This window comes from Anomaloglossus baeobatrachus, chromosome 6 (genome assembly GCF_048569485.1).
Source record: "Anomaloglossus baeobatrachus isolate aAnoBae1 chromosome 6, aAnoBae1.hap1, whole genome shotgun sequence".
In the NCBI taxonomy this organism is placed as follows: Eukaryota; Metazoa; Chordata; class Amphibia; order Anura; family Aromobatidae; genus Anomaloglossus; species Anomaloglossus baeobatrachus.
Window position 1 is genome coordinate 119,861,064 of NC_134358.1, and position 20,717 is coordinate 119,881,780.

At 48.6% G+C, this 20,717-nt stretch overlaps 1 protein-coding gene across 2 annotated transcripts in view; it reads right to left on the bottom strand.

Annotated features, from left to right (window-relative positions):
* The window catches only part of CSPP1 (centrosome and spindle pole associated protein 1), a 278,156-nt gene that overhangs the window by 98,397 nt on the left and 159,042 nt on the right, over window positions 1–20,717 (bottom strand). For both annotated transcript variants that reach the window (XM_075353210.1, XM_075353209.1), the window contains 3 exons: window positions 14,783–14,920; window positions 9,451–9,563; window positions 126–275 (listed from right to left, as the gene is read on the bottom strand). In XM_075353210.1, the coding sequence (XP_075209325.1) occupies window positions 126–275; window positions 9,451–9,563; window positions 14,783–14,920 (401 nt within the window). The remainder of the gene's footprint in view (window positions 1–125; window positions 276–9,450; window positions 9,564–14,782; window positions 14,921–20,717) is intronic.

Consider the following 20,717-nt stretch of genomic DNA (forward strand, 5'->3'; position numbering starts at 1 on the left):
AGACAACCTCTTTTAAACAGTATAGGTATCCATCGTAGTCAGTCAGATTATAGCTGTCTGGTTAGGTAATAAAAGCAGTAATTGGTTACTAAGTTCAACAAACTGAACTTAATAGTTTCTATTACCTCTTCTTCCTTCATTTTCTTTCTATTTTGCTCGTCTTCAAATTCTCGTTGAATCTTTGCCCTTTGCTCAGCAAGCCGCCTTTCTTCTCTTTCTTCTTCAAGACGAATTCGTTCTCGCTCTTCCTCTTCTTTTCGCCTCTTTTCTTCAATCTGTATCAGAGAGGATTCTTATTTCCTACCTCTTATTTATTACTTCTTGTGTATTATGTGTGCATCATTAGTATTTTTTATCATTTTTTTTCAGTGTATCTTCGCAAAAACTAGATTTTTAAAGAGATCTATAACTGAAGGTACACTCCAAATTTTCAAAGGAAAGAAAAACCATCAAAAAATCGTTGCAAAAAAACGATCAGGACATAATTGGCTACAATACTACAACAATCTCATTTAGAATTTGTGACAGCCTAGACCACTTTTAAAAAGTCAGAATAAAGACTCCTTAGGTCCGAATTACTGTCAGATTCCCAGGCTAATAACAGTTGTATTGAACGCTGGTTATAATTGAATTTGAAGTTCTGAAAATAAACACTGCAGGCATATCAAGTACTGAAGTTATATTATGGATTGCCTGAGATGTCAATACATAAAACAATCTCTTGGTTAGGCAGGATCACCAAAAGGACAGATGATATTGTCTCCAAGGCACAGCACAATGTGGAAAGAAATAGGTAAGTACTAAGGCGCTACCAGTAAGGAGAGAAAAATGTGTTGAGTATATGTGAGGTAAATCCGGAGATATGACGATAAATCATGATATTCAAGTATGTCAGGAAGCCCTCTCCTGGTGTCACCCCCCCTTTCCTTCACACAACTGGTTTAGCAACAAATCCCATGGCCATCTCCTGTGATATGGAGATGAGGTGGTGTGGGAACAATGGACACAGGATGACTCCCTGCCGTCACCCTGTAACAAGAGTTGTATCTCATTAGCAAGGCTATGGAACTAGCTAGACAGAACGACTCCAGTAAAAAATGGTTCATATCTCGCAAGCCATATTTCCGATAAATACGGCAACCATAAAAATGGTGTTTTCGCATGCGGACGATGCTGGCACACCTTTTTTATGGGAGCGGGAGCTTGGGAAATGCCCCAGGCGTGATATCAGCCAATGGGGAACTGGCAGACAGGTCATGAGTCCCCTCGTTCTGTAGCTAAATTCATAACTGTCACAATGAGAGTGTTGGCGTCCGCCTACGACGCTCCCAGGCAAAGTTATGGCCCCTATTCCATGTTGGGATATTGTCCATAACTCAAGCCAGGGGTGGAGCAGTGCTCCCTCTGAGGTCACTAAGGTAGGAGGGGACCTGGATTTGCCCAGGTTGATAACCCTACTTCGGCCATTTTCCAGGGTTCTTTCGCTGGGGGTCACGTGTAGGAAACATCTGTGGGAGTTCCTGGAAACCTGGTCTACAGCGCCCCCCTGTGGCCAGACGCACAAGGTAACTGATTGAATTGCATACCTGTTTGTAAACCATGCTTTATCTGTAACTGTACTCTGACATATGTATATTCTGTAGATTCCCTATTGTATATATTGTAGTTCTAGTGTGCTTTAGGCTGATTAAATTATATAATTAATCTTGGGCTGTTCTGTTATCTCGATCTTGAATCCCACGTCTGTGTGTTCGGCTAATAGTTACCGTGAAGCGGTTGGTGGCAGCGAGTTGTGCCAAGGATTATTGTGGGGAGGCCAGTGAGATTCGGGGAGGTTTTATATATTCCGCCCGCGGAGGTCGGGGGAATATATACCCTACTCTCACCGGGGACCCTTCAATAATCGGCATAAGTAGTATAGCGGCCTCCTTGCTTATTGTCGGGCAATTCCATAATTGGCCTGACTATAAGAGGGGCGCTAGAGAGCGCGTCACGTGCTCTGTCTGTCGGTCGGGAGGTATAAAGGAGGGGTGACCCCCACTTGTTACCCCCCGATTGTGACGTACTGGTAGCCAGCGCGGGGGATTTCTGAGTGACCCCCCCGGTGGTTTGTGACAGTATATATAAAAAAAATATTTCTGGGAGTAATATACCTGAGAGATTTATGTGGAGAAGACTGTAGATAAACGGTAGCCCTAGCGGGAACTTGATGGGTCCGGCAATGGATCTGTAGGGGGATGGCAATGAAATTATAGGGACACAAACAAATAGCTCTGTGTTAGATACAAAGTGACTGATAAGCTTATGGAAAGTGTAATAAAACTGTCTGGCAGCATGCCTTGCCTGGTGTGGAGTAATTTCAGAGGTCCTGCGGGTCCTCCCAGGCTCCTGGGTCAGTGGAGGGGGGGAAATATAAGGAGGGAAATCGTGGCACTGTCACTAGCCCTGATGAAGAAGGGCTGCCCCTCTCAGTCACCAAGCAACCGCCGCTTCCCACGCCGTTGCACACAGGCGGCCCCGGAACAGCCTCCCTGACAACTCACAGACCACAGCTGATTTCTGCTCCGGACTTGCTTCCCCACACATACCACCAACGCTTGCTACTATGGGTAAGTGTCAAGTGCACAGACTATTTCATGTTCCCTTTCTTCTTTCCAACCAAGTCAGGTTGGTTTATGTTTTTTTGAATGATGTAATGTCAATTTTGGTACATTTACAGATTTCCTAAAGCCACCTCATATCCTCGGTATACACTCTCATCTGTCTATTTAGACAGGGCATTCGAAGCAATGCTCTTTCAGGTACTGCAGTTGTGCAGGTTTAATCCCTGTTTTCTACTTCATCATCAGATATTTACACACTTCTCAAACAATCTTTTGCCTTTTATTTCTCGCCCTCCTTTTATCCACGCAGTATTGTAAGTCAAACTACATCTTCTAGCTACCAAAAGTTGTTCAGCCCCCGCAGGAGCTCCTGGAATCACTCCACACCAGGCAAGGCATGCTGCCACACAGTTTTATACACTTTTCATAAGCTCATCAGCCACTTTATATTTAAACACAGAGTTATTTGTTTGTCCTCCTATAATTCCATTGCCATTCCCCTACAGATCCAGTGCTGGACCCATCAAGTCCCGGCTTTAGGTACCGTTTACCTACAGGCTTCTCCATATAAATCTCTCAGGTATTTTACCCTCCATAAATATTTTTAATATATACACAATACATTATTCTCTCCTTACTGGTAGCGCGGCTGTACTCACCTATTCGTTTCTCCTTTTTTCTGACAGGCTCTGCGTGGACCCTACCTGCTACCTGCAGCGCCACACTACACCTTTCTAAATTAGGTATTTTATTGAAATAAACATCAAATTATATTCTAACCAACATCAGTGTCCTTTTTTCACTTCACACACAGAGCGCCAACGATCCCCAATAAAGAGAATTTTGTTTACTTACCGTAAATTCTTTTTCTTATAGTTCCGACATGGGAGACCCAGACCATGGGTGTATAGCTTCTGCCTCCGGAGGACACACAAAGTACTACACTAAAAAGTGTAGCTCCTCCCTCCAAGCATATACACCCCCTGGATAACCAAATCTAGCCAGTTTAGTGCAAAAGCTGAAGGACATCCACCCACAAGTAGAGATAGAGCAAAACCCGGAACAACCGGAACCTCTGTCTACAACAACAGCCGGTGAAAATACACGGAACAAGAAAACTGCCAACAGGCAACAGGGAGGGTGCTGGGTCTCCCATGTCGGAACTATAAGAAAAAGAATTTACGATAAGTAAACAAAATTCTCTTTTTCTTCATCGTTCCTTATGGGAGACCCAGACCATGGGACGTCTCAAAGCAGTCCATGGGTGGGAAATAAACAGAAAACTGAGAAGTAGGCAAAACCTAACTTCACAAATGGGCGACAGCCGCCTGAAGGATGCGTCTGCCCAAGCTCGCATCTGCCGAAGCATGAGCATGCACTTGGTAGTGCTTCGAAAAGGTGTGCAGACTAGACCAAGTGGCAGCCTTACAGACCTGCTGAGCCGTAGCCTGGTGCCTGAAAGCCCAAGAGGCACCGACAGCTCTGGTCGAGTGCGCCTTGATCCCCGGCGGGGGAGGCACCTGAGTACACTGGTAGGCATCGGATATGGCCGACCTAATCCAACGAGCTAGGGTCAGTTTAGAAGCCGAGAGACCCTTGCGCTGACCTGTGGTCAGCACAAAAAGAGAGGTGCACCGCCTAAGAACAGCGGTGCGTGACACATAGATCCGGAGCGCCCGCACCAGATCTAAAGTATGCAACGCTTTCTCAAAGCGATGCACAGGGGCCGGTCAAAAGGAAGGCAATGAAATGTCCTGGTTAAGGTGGAAAGGAGAGACCACCTTAGGAAGAAAGTCCGGAGTCGGACGGAGAACCACCTTGTCTTGGTGAAAAACCAAAAAAGGTGACTCCGAAGAGAGTGCAGCCAAATCAGAGACTCTCCTGAGAGAAGTTATGGCCACCAGAAAGACGACTTTCTGTGAAAGTCGAAACAAAGAAACCTCCCTAAGAGGCTCAAAGGGGGGTTTCTGTAAGGCCGTGAGGACCAGATTAAGGTCCCAGGGATCCAAAGGCCGCCGGTAAGGTGGAATGATGTGAGATGCGCCCTGCATGAAGGTGCGTACTTGGGCCAGTCGGGCGATACGCCGCTGGAACAACACTGACAGAGCCGAGACCTGTCCCTTAAGGGAATTGAGGGATAGTCCTAGCTGCAGACCGGACTGTAGAAAGGACAGGATGGTCGGCAAGGAAAAAGGCCAAGGGACATGCCCGGAAGAACGACACCAGGACAGGAAAATTCTCCAAGTCCTGTGGTAAATCCTGGCCGAGGAAGACTTCCGAGCCCGAGTCATAGTGGAGATGACTTCGGGAGGAATGCCGGAAGCCGTCAGAATCCAGGACTCAAGAGCCACGCCGTCAATCTGAGAGCTGCAGAATTCTGGCGGAAAAACGGACCTTGTGAGAGAAGGTCTGGGCGGTCCGGGAGATGCCACGGCACCTCTACGGACAGACGGAGCAGGTCTGGGTACCAAGCCCGCCTGGGCCAGTCTGGAGCAATGAGTATGACCCGACGGCCCTCCATTCTGATCTTGCGCAGGACTCTGGGCAAGAGAGCTAGAGGGGGAAACACGTAAGACAGACGGAACTGGGACCAATCCTGAACCAGCGCGTCCGCTGCAAAGGCCTGAGGATCGTGGGAGCGAGCCACGTAAACCGGGACCTTGTTGTTGTGCCGGGATGCCATTAGATCCACTTCCGGAGTTCCCCACTTGCGGCAGATCGACCGGAACACTGCCGGATGCAGAGCCCACTCGCCGCTGTCCACGGTTTGACGGCTGAGATAATCTGCCTCCCAGTTTTCTACGCCTGGGATGTGGACTGCGGATATGGTGGACTTGGAGTCCTCCGTCCACTGAAGGATGCGTTGAACCTCCAACATTGCCAGGCGGCTGCGAGTCCCGCCCTGGTGATTGATGTAGGCAACTGCTGTCGCGTTGTCTGTCTGGACTCGAATGTGCTTGCCCGCCAACAGGTGGTGAAAGGCTACGAGAGCTAGGAGCACAGCTCTGATTTCCAGCACATTGATCGAGAGGGCTGATTCGGACGGAGTCCAAGTGCCCTGTGCTCGGTGGTGGAGAAATACTGCTCCCCAGCCGGATAGACTGGCATCCGTGGTGAGAATCACCCAGGACGGGATCAGGAAGGAGCGTCCCTGAGACAGAGAGAGGGGCCGAAGCCACCACGGAAGAGAGCTCCTGGTCTGTGGCGACAGAGCCACTAACCTGTGCAAGGAGGAAGTCCGCTTGTCCCAACAGCGGAGAATGTCCAGCTGCAGAGGGCGCAGATGGAACTGGGCAAAGGGAACCGCTTCCATTGACGCCACCATCTGACCCAGCACCTGCATGAGGTGCCTGATGGAATGACGGCGGGGCCTCAACAGAGAGCGCACCGCCAGATGGAGGGACTGCTGTTTGACTAAGGGCAGCTTCACAAGTGCCGGCAGAGTCTCAAATTGCATCCCTAGGTATGTAAGTTTTTGGGTCGGGGTCAGAGTGGACTTGGGCAGATTGACAAGCCACCCGAATTGAACAAGCGTGGCGAGAGTGAGCGAGACACTCCGCTGACAGTCTGCACTGGATGAAGCCTTGACAAGAAGGTCGTCCAGGTAAGGAATCACTGCCAACCCCTGGAGGTGCAGAAACGCAACCACTGCTGCCATGACCTTGGTAAATACTCGAGGGGCCGTGGCTAACCCGAAGGGGAGAGCCACGAATTGGAAATGTTCCTCTCCGATTGCAAAACGTAGCCAACGCTGGTGTGAAACTGCAATTGGCACATGCAGATAGGCATCTCTGATGTCGATGGATGCCAGGAAATCTCCTTGGGTCATTGAGGCAATGACTGATCGCAGAGACTCCATGCGAAAATGCCGCACCTGAACATGCTTGTTGAGAAGCTTGAGATCCAGGATGGGCCGGAAGGAACCGTCCTTTTTGGGGACTAGGAAGAGATTTGAGTAAAAACCTCTGAACCGTTCCCTGGCGGGAACCGGTACAATTACTCCGTTGGCCTGCAAGGATGCCACGGCGTGAGAGAAGGCGGCGGCCTTGGAGCAGGGGGGAGTTGACAGAAAGAATCTGTTTGGCGGGCTGGAAGAGAACTCTATCCTGTAGCCGTGGGAGATGATATCCCGCACCCACTGATCGGAGACATGTTGAAACCACACGTCGCCAAAGTGGGAGAGCCTGCCACCGACCAAGGACGTTGCTGGCTCGGCCAGATAGTCAAGAGGAGGCTGCCTTGGTGGCAGCAGCTCCTGCGGACCTTTGTGGACGCGGCTTCTTGCGCCAGGTGGGCTTCTGGTCCTTGGCTGAGTTAGTGGACGAGGCCGAGGGCTTAGAGGCCGCCCAGTTAGATGAACGAAAGGAACGAAACCTCGACTGGTTCCTGCCCTGGACAGGTTTCCTGGGTTTAGTCTGTGGCAAGGAAGTACTCTTCCCGCCAGTAGCCTCCTTAATAATTTCATCCAGTTGTTCACCGAACAGCCTGGACCCAGCAAATGGGAGCCCAGCAAGGTACTTCTTTGAAGAAGCATCTGCCTTCCACTCTCGAAGCCACAAGACCCTGTGGATAGCGAGGGAATTAGCGGAGGCCACCGCAGTGCGGTGAGAAGCCTCCAGCATGGCAGACATGGCGTAGGCTGAAAAGGCTGAAGCCTGGGAAGTTAAGGCAACCAATTCAGGCATAGAGTCCGTAGTGAGGGAATGCATCTCCTCTAGGGAAGCAGAGATGGCTTTGAGAGCCCACACTGCTGCAAAGGATGGGGAGAACGAGGCCCCTTCCGCCTCATAGACAGACTTGGCCAGGAGGTCAACCTGGCGGTCAGTGGGATCCTTAAGTGAGGTGCCATCAGCCACAGATACAACTGTCCGGGCTGAGAGTCTAGACACCGGAGGGTCTACCTTTGGTGAGTGAGCCCACTCCTTGACCACCTCTGGTGGAAAAGGAAAACGGTCATCAGAACCACGCTTTGGGAAGCGTTTGTCAGGACAGGCTCTGGGCTTGGACACAGTGGCTTGAAAACTGGAGTGGTTAAAGAACACACTCCTTGTTCTCTTAGGCAAGGTAAACTGGTGCTTTTCTGCCAGAGAGGGTTGCTCCTCTGATACTGGCGGATTGAGGTCCAGTACAGAATTAATGGACGCAATCAAATCACTAACATCCGCATCACCCTCGGTCAGATCAATGGGGCACATGGAGGTAGCGTCCGAGCCCCCAGTAAAGACATCCTCCTCGTCCTGAGAGTCGGCTCGTGAATCGGAGCCACGGGACGAGGAAGGAGAGGGGACCCTGCGTCTCCTTTTAGGAGGACGGGGTCTGGGAGCAGATGCAGAATCCTCTGTGAGCTCTGCAGAGCGAGCCGGAGCAGCAGAGGCGCCCTGAGAAGGGGGCTGATGCATGGTCAGCAGAGTCCGGGACAGCTGTCCCATGGAGTCAGCAAAGGACTGGGAGATAGCCTTAGAAAACGATTCTACCCAAGCCGGGGGTTCAGCCACTGGGGCCGGAGCAGCCGGAGGGACCACTGGGGAGACTCCAGGCTGAGGCACCACCATGTTAGAGCAGGCATCACAATGTGGATATGTGCTCGGTTCAGGCAGTACGAGCTTACATGCAGTGCATATTGAGTACAGCCTTGCAGCCTTGCTCCTAGTGTGAGACATGCTGCTGAGGTGGAGGCTCTGCAGTAAAGAACACACTCCTTCAGAATGACTCCCAGAGAGTGTATAAGAAAGTCCACAACCAGAGGTTGTGGCTTACCAGACCGTTTTGTGTGCCCTCCGGATCCCACAGCTCGGACCCCCAGACAGGTTGCAGAGATGCAGCAGCCAGCGCCGATCAGTGTGAGAACGCTGATAAAATGGCGCCGGAGTGAGGAGGGGGGGCGGGTCCTAGTCCAAGAGCGGGAACCGGAGGGCCAAGGAGATATACAGGGGAGGGAAACATCTCCTCAGAGAGGAGTGTCCTCCCCTGTGCTGAACGGCCGGTGGGCGGCGCCGCACTGTCCCTCTGCATGACTGACATGCAGGGGCAGTGAAAACGAAAGTAGGCCGCAGCCGAAGCCGGGGCCTAAATTTTTCAATGCGGCCGGCGAGCAGGCACCCTCGGCGCGGTTCTCAGGTGAAAACCAGAGAACCGGCCGGAAATGTCACCAAAGTAACCTGACACACTCTCCCCAACAATAAAGATGCAAAGGACCCCCTGCTCTCAAATAACGTCTCAAATACTTAGCTTGTGAGACGCAGGGCCAGGTCCCTGAGGGATGAGTGCTCCGTCCGGCAGGGTCCTGAAAGGGCTGCGGATGGAGACCGGTCTCCTGCAAAGCAGTGAGAACCGTGCTGGCTCCCACTTCAAGCCAGAGCCCGAGGGATGGTGAAGGAGCGCGGCATGTAAGGCTCCAGCCTTGAAATCAACCTTAACAACACCGCCGACACAGTGGGGTGAGAAGGGACATGCCGGGGGTCCAGCTTGGACCCGCTTTTCTTCCAACTCTTTAAAATCAAAAATCAGATGAGAATGCATGTGTGGATGTGTGCCTCCTGAATACAAAGCATTGAACTGGCTAGATTTGGTTATCCAGGGGGTGTATATGCTCGGAGGGAGGAGCTACACTTTTTAGTGTAGTACTTTGTGTGTCCTCCGGAGGCAGAAGCTATACACCCATGGTCTGGGTCTCCCATAAGGAACGATGAAGAAATTTATTTTAATCTTACAACTTACAAGCATAACGTGCCCTCCCTATAACCAGGGCATATCTACACTAACATAGTGAAGAATCCCATTCACTAAAATAGGGATCTTTTACTGTTTGCTTTTGTGATTATTGTGCTATAAGAGCATAACTAGTTACCTGTTGGCGTAAGAAGTTCTTGTAGGACTCTTGTTGCTGCACCTGCTGTTCGGTGACTGGCTCAGAAAATACGTTGCCTCTTGCAAACTGGGAATTATTTGCAAAAGAAAACCCTGACAGTAAAAAAGGAAAACAGTAAGTGAAAATCACAAAAACCACCAGTAAAAATGAGCAAAAACTATTATACCAGAGCCTTGAAAAGTACCTAATGAACTTTTCCACAGTTTTTCAAACTACACCTACAAACTTAAATTAACTTGATTAGAGATTTTATGTGATATGTCAACACAAAGTAGCAAGTATTTGTAAAGATTATGATACATGGTTTTCTAAATATTTAAAAAATTATAAATCTAGAAAAAGAAGACTTTGGTACTAACCATAAAGTCCCTTTCTCAAAGCCTTCATTGGGGTACATAGGAGACCATAGGTGAATGCTGCTGCCACTTGATTGGAGGCTGATACTATCCAAAAATGTTCTCCCCAGCAGTATATTCCCACAGATAATCAGTCAGTGAGAAAGCAGTAGGATAAGCAATAGTACAAGCAAGAACATATCAAGACAAGCACATACAAAAGTAAAGTAGTTAAACCAACACAATACATTATAACTCTATACAAGGGCGGGTGCTGTGTCCCCCAATGAAGGCTTCCAGAAAGAGAAGGATAGGAAGACTTCCTGTAGTGGTTCAAATGTGGATCTCTGCAGGATGTCCAGGAAGAGGTTAAGGTCCCAGGGGTCTATCAGCAACTGGTAAGATGATGCAGCATGTGTTACCCTTGATGGAAAGTCCTGACCTGGGAACGAGATGAAAGGTTTTGCTGGAAGAGAACGGAGAGTGCTGGGATCTGACCCTTGAAAGTCATAGAGGTGATCTGATTGGCTTTGCACCAGCAGAAGAAGGACTAAAGCCTTCAATGTACGATTATATATGTGAGAAGAAGAAGTCTTCCATGCCTTGATCATGGTCTGGATGATCTGATTGGATAACCTAGCAGGCTACAATACTTCGGCTCCAACAGTCACGCTGTTAAATTGAGCAATCGTGAATTCTGGTGAAAGAGGATCCTGTGAGAAAGATCTGGACAATTTCATAGCATGTTCACGAAAAGGTGGATAATCTCCGTGTACCAAGGTCTTCTGGGCCAGTCGGGAGCCACGAGTATGATGGGCACTCCTTCCACTTCTTTTTTTTAATCAGATTCATTTTTATTAACCAATAAAACACATATTATATATAACAGTTCATTTCCCCGCAAGAACAACACTCCTTCCACCTTAATCTTCTTGACTAGTCTGGGGATCAGTGGTAGGGGAGGAAAAAGTTACGAAGGAAGAACAGGGACTAGGAGGTCACCAGAACATTGGAGTCAATCGAAAGGGGATTTTGAGATCTGGACACAAACTTGGGGACATTGTGGTTCAATCTGAATGCCATCAGATCACCATCGGGGGTTCCCCATCTGAGGCACATCTGTTTGAAGACTGTTGGGTTCAGTTACCAGTCGCCTGTGGCAATGCGTTCTCGGCTGGGGAAGTTGGTGGACCAGTTGTCTACTCTGGGAATGTGCACTGGTGAGATTGCCGGTACAATCCGTACAGCCTATGACAAAATGTGGGAAACTTCTGACATCACTGCTCGACTTTGAATTCCCCTTTGCTGGTTGATGTATGCCACAGCTGTAGTGTTGTCAGATTAGACGTGAATCGGATGACCGAAGAGAAGGTCCTGTCAGTGAAGGAGGGCCAGGAGGATTGCTGAGCTCTACGATGTTGATTGGAAGGGATGATTCCTGAGCGTTCTATCAGCCCTGTACAGTAAGGTTCTAGAAAACTGCACATAAACCAAACCAAGATGGCTGGCGCCCGTTGTTACAATCGTCTATAACAATTCGGTAGGAACAATCTCCCACAATGAACAAGGGGAGAAAGTCTACACCATTCCAGAACTTTCTTGATCCAGTGTGAGAGCATGACCGGTCAGTCCCATCTTCATAAGACAAAAAGCTATAGAGGACGTATGTGGAACTGCGCAAATGGGACTGCCTCCGTTGCAGTTACAATCTTGCCCATTACGCACATGCAGAAACAGAGAGAGAATGGAGAGGGGCGTTTGAGAGAATGAATCCCGTTTAACAGGGCTAAGTATATTATTTCAGGCAGCAAAACTCTTGCGCATGCGGTGTCAAACAACATTCCCAAGAATACTATGCACTGGGCAGGGATTAGAGAAGACTTTGCGTTGTTGATAATCCAACCAAGGCGAGAAACATTTTACATGGTGATCTGCAGGCTCTTGCAAAATGCAGAGGGGGATACCCGGGATAGTGCTTTGATCAAAATGTCATCCAGATAAGGAATAACCAAAATGCCTCTAATCAGAAGAATGGCCATGACGTCTGCCATTACCTTTGTGAAAACCCTAGGCGCTGTAGATAAGCTACATGGCTGTGCTGTGAAATTAAAATGCAGGAATCTGTGGTGAGATGGACAAATGGGTGTGTGCAGATAGGCATCCTGGATGTCCACTGAGCATAAGAATTCCTCGGGCTGGATGGAGGCTGTGACTGAAAGGAGCGACTGCATCCTGAACTGGTGGAGGCGGATACATCTATTCAATAATTTGAAGTCCAGAATGGGGCAAACAGACACATTCTTCATTGAATAGAAACCTGAGAAGTGCTCCTGGGGGGGCGTGGGGGGTAAGACACCAGACCAGCAGAGAAAACTGATAACCCTGAAGAACTTGGGATTGAGAGAGGGATCCTTTGGAGGGTGTAATTCGAAGAAGTGAGAAGCAGGGAGGGTGAAAACTCTATCTTGGAGAAGTAGGAAATGACATCCTGAATCCAAGCATTGTCGACTACGGAAAGCCACTCATCCCATAACAAAAGGAGAATTCTCAGCTGTGGACACCCCATTATACCCAACACTGTATAATGTGTTGCATCTGAACCTAGACAGTTTGGTCAGATGACCGCAAGGATGCCAGGAAGTGGCTATCTTGAAAGAGGGTCTTTTTTCCCACTGGATTGGAAAGTTGTCCTAGTAATTGTTGTTCCCGGCTGAGAATTGAGGAAAGGAACGAAAGTGAAACTAGCAACTCTTAGCAGGTGGACATTTTGGCCTCTGTTGTGGCAGTGAAGTACTTTTACCTCTTGATGGAGTCCGAGATTATCTTGTCTAGTTTCTTTTCGCACAGCCGGGAGCCCAGGAAAGGAAGACTGTTGAGAGACTTCTTGGATGCAGAGTCTGCATTCAATGCCTTCAGCCAAAAGACTCTGTGGATCGTGACAATATTGCTGGCAGGAGGTGGCTGAATCCAGTGAGGCTGACCGGAGGTATTTACCTGCAAGAGCAATCTGATTCACTAGTTCAGAAGTGTGAGCGCCAGATGGGATACCAGAGCGCAGGAGTTTAGTCCAGGCAGATACCACCTTGAAAACCTACAATGAGGAGAAAAAACAAGCAGAGGTTTGATCCAGCTGCCTCTAGGGCAGATTTGGCTACTGTCTCAGTGTGCCTATTGGAGGGCTCGCTGAGAGAGGCCCCATTGCATAGGGGCAAGATATTATAGATGGAGAGTTAGAAGACCGGAGGATTTATTGAGAACATCTCTACCTATCTAGTTAGAAGGTTAGGCACAAACAGGTACAAGAGCTACATTCGTTTCCTTCTTCAAAAATGTTTTTCCGGATGCTCCCATTCCCTGGCGAAAATCCCATCAAATTCTTTGTGGTTGGCAAAAACCTGAGGAGACTGCTTTGTCTTCATGAAGGATACGGTCTACTCGGAGTGTATTGATTCCTTGTCCTTTCCGTTGCCAGTCTTATTAACGGCTATAATCAGACTATCATCCATATCACGCAGCTTGGAAATCTGTTCGTTGTCCAGATCTGAGTCTGACTCGGAACGGGGATTTAACTTCTGAACAGCCAGTGTGTTGAAGGAAGGGAAGCAAACCAAGGATGCCATTTTGGAGGTGATGGAGACCTGTAAGATGAGATGGTGCATACTTGCTTCTTGAATCTCTTGCATGGTGTACCATGTTAGAGCTGGGGGACAAGATAGCCCGACTTGCCCTGGGAAGCGAGCTGGACGCCAGTAGCGGTGGGTGGATTGGTAGGTAGTTCTATGACCGAAACCAAGGTCTGGGATACTTTGGTTAGGTTCAGTGACAGATTGGGAGAAAGCTGCAGCCCAATCGGGGAGAGGTGGCCTGTTCTCACTGCAGTGGGGGCTCCTGGGGAGAATGGCATGGTGAGCGGGCTACAATCTGGACAGAGAGAGGAGGTCTGAACTGAGGAAAATGTATTGTTGTAGGAAGAGCAAGCAAAGTACAGCACAAAGGCCAGAGGATGTAAGTGAGGCTCCATGAGGTTAGACATAGAAAGTAAAAAAGAGAAAGAAGTGCAGAGGAAAATGTTGCTGGGGAAAAAAGATTTGCTATCAGATGAAAGAGCCTACCCTGGTCTGGAGCCGGTCAACCTGACTCTATGGTTTTGTGGTCCAGGAGATAAGGCAGGGGGAGGGGGGGGGGTTGGGGGAGTCTGCTGATACTTGCAGTGGAGGCTGTGAGGCTCAGGCATGACTCGCTGTGATTCGTTGGTGTAGGTGGGCGGAGAGTGCAGGAGAGCCCTAATGTTCTCAAACAAATCGGAGGCCTTCACAGAGCATCTGTAGTTATACTGACACTAAATTACACACAGGTGAACTCAATTTACTAATATGGTGACTTGTGGAAGCAAACGGTCACTCAGGATTTTATTTAGATGGTATCAGAATACAGGGAGATGAATCCAAATGAACGTCACAACTTTATATTTATATTTTCTTTACGCTTCAAAAATACTTTCTACTTTGTGTTTGTATATCACATAAAAGCTCTATAAAATACATTTAAGTTTTTGGATGTAATGTGAAAAATTGCGGAGAAGGTTTGCAGGGTACTTTTTCAAGACACACTATATCTACATGGAAACTACCTAAAATTCATGACATTATGAAGCAAGATTCTCTGGGAATGGCGTAGGATATTAACATATAAAGTTCCAAAGTTATATCTATCATATTCATGTTACATTTTGGTTGAAAATGTTATTTACATTTGAGCAGAAACACAGTGGGGTATATATCATGCTATACTTGTGTGCAGTTTATAATACCAGTCCGGTGTTTTCTGCAGCCTTATAAATTGTGATGCCCAAAATGACCTCATATTTTGGTTGTTAATTACGCAAGATTTACAGTAGGCTTCAAAACGCTGTCTCTTTCTGTTATAAAACGTATATTTATGCCTCCTGCCTTAGATGGAGCACAGCATTGAATTACCTGGTATTTTTCCAGTATTAGGAGTAGGATCAGCTAGACTTGTGTCGACTGCAACAACTGCCCGCCTGTCTTCAAAGGATCTAACGTCAGGATTTTGATAGGCATCTTCATTTTGCTTATGCATTTGCTTAAGGTCAGCTAAAATAATAAAAGAAATATATTATTGCTGATATGAGAACTTTCAAAAATTATACAGTACTTTAACCCCTTCACGACCATGGACGGATATATCCATCATGGAGCGTGCCCCGTTAAGCCCCGCCCCCTGCCGCGGGCAGGCGGCGGCGGTCGGCACACATATCAGCTGTTCTCAACAGCTGACATGTGTGCCTGCTAGCTGCGGGTGGAATCGCTTCCACCCGCGGCCATTAACCCCTTAAATCTTGCTGCCAAAGTCTGGCAGCAAGATCTAAATGCGCGCGGCCATGTTTTTTACTTACCGCCGCCCCCACCGGAAGTCACGTGCGTGATCACGTGACTATCGGTGGTTGCCATCGTAGCACAGGGTCATGTGATGACGCCTGCAGCTATGATGTTTCACTTTCGTTTTCCCTCAGCACGGAACAGAGGGAAAAAGAAAGTGACTGTATATGCGATTTACAGCTGTATAGCTGTGATCAGCAGATAGATAATAGCGATCGCTATAGCCCCCTAGGGGGACTAGTAAAATAAAAAAAAAAAAGTAAAAAAAAAGTTTTAAAAAATATAAAAAACAAAAAACCTAAAAGTTCAAATCACCCCCCTTTCCGCCCATTGAAAATTAAAGGGTTAAAAAATAAATAAATATACACATATTTGGTATCGCCGCGTTCAGAAATGCCCGATCAAAATATAAAATCAATTCATCTGATTGGTAAACAGTGTAGTGGCAAAAAAATTCCAAACGCCAAAATTATGTTTTTTGGTCGCCGCAAGTTTTACGCAAAATGCAATAACAGGCGATCAAAACGTAGCATCTGCGCAAAAATGGTACCATTAGAAACGTCAGCTCGAGACGCAAAAAATAAGCCGTCACTGAGCCATAGATCCCAAAAAATAAGAACGCTACGTGTTTCGGAAAATGGCGCAAAACGTGCGCCACTTTTATTGACAATCTTGTGAATTTTTTTAACCCCTTAGATACAAGTAAACCTACACGTTTGGTGTCTACAAACTCGCACCGACCTCAGGCATCATACCCACACATCAGTTTTACCATATAGTGAACAACGTGAATAAAACATTCCAAAAACTATTGTGCCATCACACTTTTTTTGCAATTTTTCCGCATTTGGAATTTGTTTGCTGTTTTCCAGTACACCATATGGTAAAACTTATGGTTTCATTTAAAAGTACAACTTATCCCGCAAAAAACAAGCCCTCATATGGATTGACGGAAAAATAAAAAAGTTACGGCTCTCGGAAGAAGGGGAGCAAAAAACAAAAACGCAAAAACGGAAAGTGCCCCGAGGCTGAAGGGGTTAAGGAGTTATTCTCAGAATAGCAAGAAAACTCCTGATCCCTGGAGGTCCAATCACTCGGATCCCCAGTGATCCCAAGACTGGGGCTCTTGAACCCAGGATCTCGGCTTTGTAGACCCACATCTATAGGATATAGAAATATGTACATAAAGAAATATATATTTAAATCACCACTCTTTTCCCAATACAAAAATAAAAAAAAAATCTGAAAAAGTATAATTGGTATTGAGAAATAAAGATTTTGTGTACTCATCGTAAAATCTTTTTCTCAGAGCCTTCATTGGGGGACACAGTCTCCTGTGTCCCCCAATAAAGTGACAGAGAAATCTGTAAAAGTGCAAGCTATCAAAATATAAATGCATTTAACTCCTACAGTAAATGCCGTAGATAAATAGAAAAGACCTGGAATTGCTGGTTGTTGGTTACCTAACACACACAAAAAGCTCTTATTTAACTCAAAAATAGTTATTAACGCCTATAGAATCATGTTTACAGGTCATTTTTACCATTTATCAGTGTACTACAAGGTAAAGTGAATACTATTCAAAATACCACTTGTCCTGCAAAAAAATAAGCCTTATAAGGCTATGATGACAAAATTAAAATGTCTTAAAAAAAGAGAATTTTGTTTACTTACCGTAAATTCTTTTTCTTATAGTTCCGTCTTGGGAGACCCAGACCTTGGGCGTTTAGCTTCTGCCTCCGGAGGACACACAAAGTACTACACCTTAAAAGTGTAGCTCCTCCCTCTGAGCTTATACACCCCCTGGTGAGCCAGTCCCAGCCAGTTTAGTGCAAAAGCTGAAGGAAAATAGCCACCCACAAGTAGAACAAAGCAAGAGACGGAACAACCGGAGACTCTGTCCACGACAACAGCCGGTGAAAACACGCGGAACAAGGAAATTGCCAACAGGCAACAGGGAGGGTGCTGGGTCTCCCAAGACGGAACTATAAGAAAAAGAATTTACGGTAAGTAAACAAAATTCTCTTTTTCTTTATCGTTCCTTTGGGAGACCCAGACCGTGGGACGTTCCAAAGCAGTCCCTGGGTGGGAATAAACAGAAAAACTAAGAAGTAGGCAAAACCTAACTTCACAAATGGGCGACCGCCGCCTGAAGGATGCGTCTGCCCAGGCTCGCATCTGCCGAAGCATGAGCATGCACTTGGTAGTGCTTCGAGAAGGTATGCAGGCTAGCCCAAGTGGCAGCCTGACAAACTTGTTGAGCCGTAGCCTGGTGCCTAAAAGCCCAAGAGGCACCGACAGCTCTGGTCGAGTGTGCTTTGATCCCTGGCGGGGGAGGCGCCTGCGTTCTCTGGTAGGCGTCCGAAATGGTCGACCTAATCCAACGGGCTAAGGTCGGCTTAGAAGCAGGGAGGCCCTTACGCCGACCTGTGGTTAGCACAAAAAGAGAGGTGCACCGCCTAAGCGCAGCGGTGCGAGACACATAGATCCGGAGAGCACGCACCAGATCTAGAGTATGTAGAGCTTTTTCAAAGCGATGAACAGGGGCCGGACAGAAGGAAGGTAAGGTAATGTCCTGGTTAAGGTGGAAGGGAGAGACCACCTTAGGAAGAAAGTCCGGAGTCGGACGGAGAACCACCTTGTCTTGATGAAAAACTAAAAAAGGTGACTCCGAGGAGAGCGCAGCCAAATCAGAGACTCTCCTGAGAGAAGTTATGGCAACCGGAAAGGCCACTTTCTGTGAAAGACGATACAAAGAAACCTCCCTAAGAGGCTCAAAGGGGGGTTTCTGCAAGACTGTGAGGACCAAGTTAAGGTCCCAGGGATCCAAGGGCCGCCGGTAAGGCAGAATGATGTGAGACGCGCCCTGCATGAAGGTGCGGACCTGAGCCAGCCGAGCGAGACGCCGCTGGAACAGAACTGACAGAGCCGAAACTTGTCCCTTGAGAGACAGTCCTAGCTGCAGACCGGACTGTAGAAAAGACAGAAGGGTCAGCAAGGAGAACGGCCAAGGAGGATGGCCGGTAGAGCGACACTAGGACAGGAAAATTTTCCAAGTCCTGTGATAGATCTTGGCGGGGGAAGACTTGCGCGCCCGAGTCATAGTGGAGATGACTTCAGGGGGGATACCAGAAGCCGTCAAAATCCAGGACTCAAGAGCCACGCTGTCAATTTGAGGGCCGCAGAATTCGGGCGGAAAAACGGACCTTGCGAGAGTAGATCTGGACGGTCCGGGAGATGCCACGGCATCTCTACGGACAGTTGGAGCAGATCCGGATACCAAGCTCGCCTGGGCCAGTCCGGTGCAATGAGGATGACTCGACGACCCTCCATTCTGATCTTGCGCAGGACTCTGGGCAAGAGAGCTAGAGGGGGAAACACGTAGGACAGACGAAACTGGGACCAGTCCTGAACCAGAGCGTCCGCGGCGAAGGCCTGAGGATCGTGGGAGCGAGCCACGTAAACAGGAACTTTGTTGTTGTGACGGGATGCCATTAGGTCCACGTCCGGAGTGCCCCATTTGCAGCAGATCGACTGAATTACTGCCGGGTGCAGGGACCACTCGCCACCGTCCACGCTTTGACGGCTGAGATAATCTGCCTCCCAGTTGTCCACACCTGGGATGTGGACTGCGGATATGGTGGACCTGGAGTCTTCCGCCCATTGAAGAATGCGTTGTACCTCCATCATTGCCAGGCGGCTGCGTGTCCCGCCTTGATGATTGATGTAGGCAACAGCTGTCGCGTTGTCTGACTGGACTCGAATGTGCCTGCCCGCCAGCAGGTGGTGAAATGCTAGGAGAGCTAGAAGCACAGCTCTGGTTTCCAGCACATTGATTGAAAGGGCTGACTTGGACGGAGTCCAAGTGCCCTGTGCTCTGTGGTGGAGACATACCGCTCCCCAGCCGGATAGACTGGCATCCGTGGTGAGAATCACCCAGGACGGGGCCAGGAAGGAGCGCCCTTGGGACAGGGAGAGGGGCCGAAGCCACCACTGAAGAGAGCTCCTGGTCCGTGGCGACAGAGTCACTAACTTGTGTAAGGAAAAAGGTCGCTTGTCCCAACAGCGGAGAATGTCCAGCTGCAGGGGGAGCAGATGGAACTGGGCAAAGGGAACAGCCTCCATGGATGCCACCATTTGACCCAGCACCTGCATCAGACGCCTGAGGGTATAACGGCGGGGCCTCAGGAGAGAGCGCACCGCCAACTGGATTGACAGCTGTTTGTTTAAGGGCAACTTCACAAGTGCCGGCAAAGTCTCGAACTGCATCCCTAGGTACGTGAGACTCTGGGTCGGAGTCAGAGTGGATTTGGGAAGATTGACAAGCCACCCGAATTGGGCTAGAGTGGCGAGAGTGAGCGAGACACTCCGCTGACAGTCTGCACTGGATGGAGCCTTGACTAGAAGGTCGTCCAGGTAAGGGAGCACTGCCAACCCCTGGAGGTGCAGAACCGCAATCACTGCTGCCATGACCTTGGTGAATACCTGAGGGGCCGTGGCTAACCCGAAGGGGAGAGCCAAGAATTGGAAATGATCTTCTCCTATTGCAAAACGTAGCCAACGCTGGTGTGAAACTGCAGTTGGCACATGTAGATAGGCATCTCTGATGTCGATGGACGCCGGAAAATCCCCTTGGGTCATTGAGGCAATGACTGATCGCAGAGACTCCATGCGAAAATGCCGCACCCGAACATGCTTGTTGAGAAGCTTGAGATCCAGGATGGGCCGGAAGGTACCGTCCTTTTTGGGAACTAGAAAGAGGTTTGAGTAAAAACCTCTGAACCGTTCCCGGGCGGGAACTGGTACAATTACTCCGTTGGCCTGCAAGGCTGCCACGGCCTGTGAGAAGGCGGCGGCCTTGGAGCAGGGGGGATTTGAGAGAAAAAATCTGTTTGGCGGGCTGGAAGAGAATTCTATCCTGTAGCCGTGAGAGATGATATCTCTCACCCACTGATCGGAGACTTGTTGAAACCAAGCGTCGCCAAAGTGGGAGAGCCTGCCACCGACTAAGGACGTTTGCTGGAGCCGTCAGAGAGTCATGAGGAGGCTGCCTTAGTGGCAGAACCTCCTGCGGTCTTCTGTGGACGCGCTTTTGGGCGCCAGTTGGATTTCTGGTCCTTAGCTGAGTTAGCGGACGAGGTGGAGGGCTTAGAGGACGACCAGTTGGAGGAACGAAAGGAACAAAACCTCGACTGAGTCCTACCCTGGGCAGGTTTCCTGGTCTTGGTTTGTGGCATGGAAGTACTCTTCCCGCCAGTAGCTTCTTTAATAATTTCATCCAGCTGTTCACCAAACAGCCGGGAACCAGCAAAAGGGAGCCCAGCAAGGTACTTCTTTGAAGAAGCATCTGCCTTCCACTCTCGAAGCCACAAGATCCTGCGGATAACGAGGGAATTACCCGAAGCCACCGCAGTACGGTGAGAAGCCTCTAGCATGGCAGACATGGCATAAGATGAAAAAGCTGAAGCTTGAGAAGTTAAGGCAACCATCTCGGGCATAGATTCCCTGGTGA